The following is a 1,922-nucleotide window of genomic DNA, read 5'->3' on the forward strand; positions in this document are numbered from 1 at the left end:
ATATTGCGTTGGCAAGAAAGTAATTTCGTTTCCTGTAAATAGATTTCCGATTATTTTGAATGGCTCTTGTCAATGTTATGATATTTTCCTTTAGACATTTGATAACCGTTACTTTTAGCTTATTTTAGAAGTAAAAAGTGCGTAATTTTGTTTACAGCTGTTAGTTCAGTGTCATTTTTAACATGGAGGGAAAAACGAACATTTTCGCCATATTTTGCTTTTTTATTTCCGTAAAGGCAAGAAACGTGCTGAGACTCACAAACAGATATGTGAAGTTTAAGGTGTTGATTGCTTAACAGAACACACATTGTTGGAAATAGTTTAAAACTTCCATTCTGGAAATTTTTCACTCAAAGTTAACCAACATTCTGGTCGACTTACTGAAGTTGATGATAACCGAAGCAAAGCCATAATTGAATTTGATTGTCTTATAACAGTTAGAGAGATTGCAGAGAAGTTAAATTTAAGAAAATCGCTCAAAATATCTTGGGCTCGTTAAGAAGCTCGATATTTGGGCTCCGCATAAATTGAAACAGATTCACTTAATGCAACGAATCAATATTTGTGATATGGATTTCAAACGGAAGGAAATTGATTGTCTACAATAACATCAATCGAAAACGATCATGGTGTAAGCGTAATGAACAAACACAAACCACATCGAAAGTTAAATTGTATCATAAAAGGTCATGCTGTGAATTTGGTGGGATTACAAATGTGTTGTGTATTTTGAACCGCTTCCAAGGAACCAAACAATTAATTCAGATGTTTACTATCAACAACTAATGAAACTGGAGGAAGCAATCAAAGAAAAATGGCTAGAATTGGAAAATCGTAAAGGAATCGTGTTCCACCATGTCAACGCTAGATCACACACATCTTTGCTAACTCGTAAAAAATTATTGGAGCTTGGTTGGGAAGTGATGTCACATTCACCATGTAGCCCTGACCTTACGATATCAGATTACCATTTATTTCGAAGTTTGCAAAATTCTTTGAACTGGAATGACCTGAAATTGCACTTTCTTTAGTTTTTGGCTGATAGGAACCAGAAGTTCTATGAGCGCATAATCATGAAGTTGCCAGAAGGATGGCAAAAGGTAATCAAAGAAAATGGAAAATTTATAATTGATTAAGTTCATTCTTTGTATCAAAAAGATTACTTTTATTTCCCACTAAAACAAAAATGCAATAACTTCCTTGCCAACACAATATACATGTGTGTGTATGTGTGTGTGTGACTCCCGTCTGTCTGTCTATCTGCCTTTGTGTTTGTGTTTGTCCCACTACCACCGCTTAACAAACGGTGTTGGTGTGTTTGCATCCACGTAACTTAGCGGTTCGGCAAAATTAACCGGTAGAATAAGTACCATCCTAAAAAAATAAGTACTAGGGACGATTCATTCGACTAAAAATTCCAGGTGATGCCCCAGCCTGGCCACAATTTAATGATTGAAACAAGTATAAGAAAGAAGATAAAACAAGAAATCTTGTAACACTAATTTACCTTTGAGAGGGTACCATGCTGCACCATTTGTAATCCCGTCTTTAAAATATTCATTCGTGGAACAATTTATAGAATGGTGCATGTCGTGATGACTTCTAGAATAATTTAGTGCCAAATACACAAACACATCGTCGTCCGGAGATTTTGAGTAGGCAATTTTATCCATATCTGGAAATATATAAAAAAAAAAAAGACATTAGAGTATATACATATATATATATATATATAAATTTTATAAATCTTCTTGTCCATTTCCTCGCATTCAGCTTTGTGCAATAATGAGAACAAATTTAGAGTGGTTTATAGACATTTGACATCTACTTCTAGCGTATTGGCGTATATACTTAAAAATTAATTTTACCGATACGGTGGTTTTTATACGTTAGCCACTGATATAATCTTTTTAAAGATTATA

General features: G+C 34.0%; 1 protein-coding gene across 3 annotated transcripts in view; it reads right to left on the reverse strand.

The window, feature by feature from the left end:
- LOC106873734 (carboxypeptidase D) overlaps positions 1-1,922 on the reverse strand; it is a 471,768-nt gene that overhangs the window by 50,436 nt on the left and 419,410 nt on the right. For all 3 annotated transcript variants that reach the window (XM_052973530.1, XM_052973529.1, XM_052973528.1), the window contains one exon: positions 1,508-1,675. In XM_052973530.1, the coding sequence (XP_052829490.1) occupies positions 1,508-1,675 (168 nt within the window). The remainder of the gene's footprint in view (positions 1-1,507; positions 1,676-1,922) is intronic.

This window comes from Octopus bimaculoides, chromosome 16, assembly GCF_001194135.2.
Source record: "Octopus bimaculoides isolate UCB-OBI-ISO-001 chromosome 16, ASM119413v2, whole genome shotgun sequence".
Lineage (NCBI taxonomy): Eukaryota > Metazoa > Mollusca > Cephalopoda > Octopoda > Octopodidae > Octopus > Octopus bimaculoides.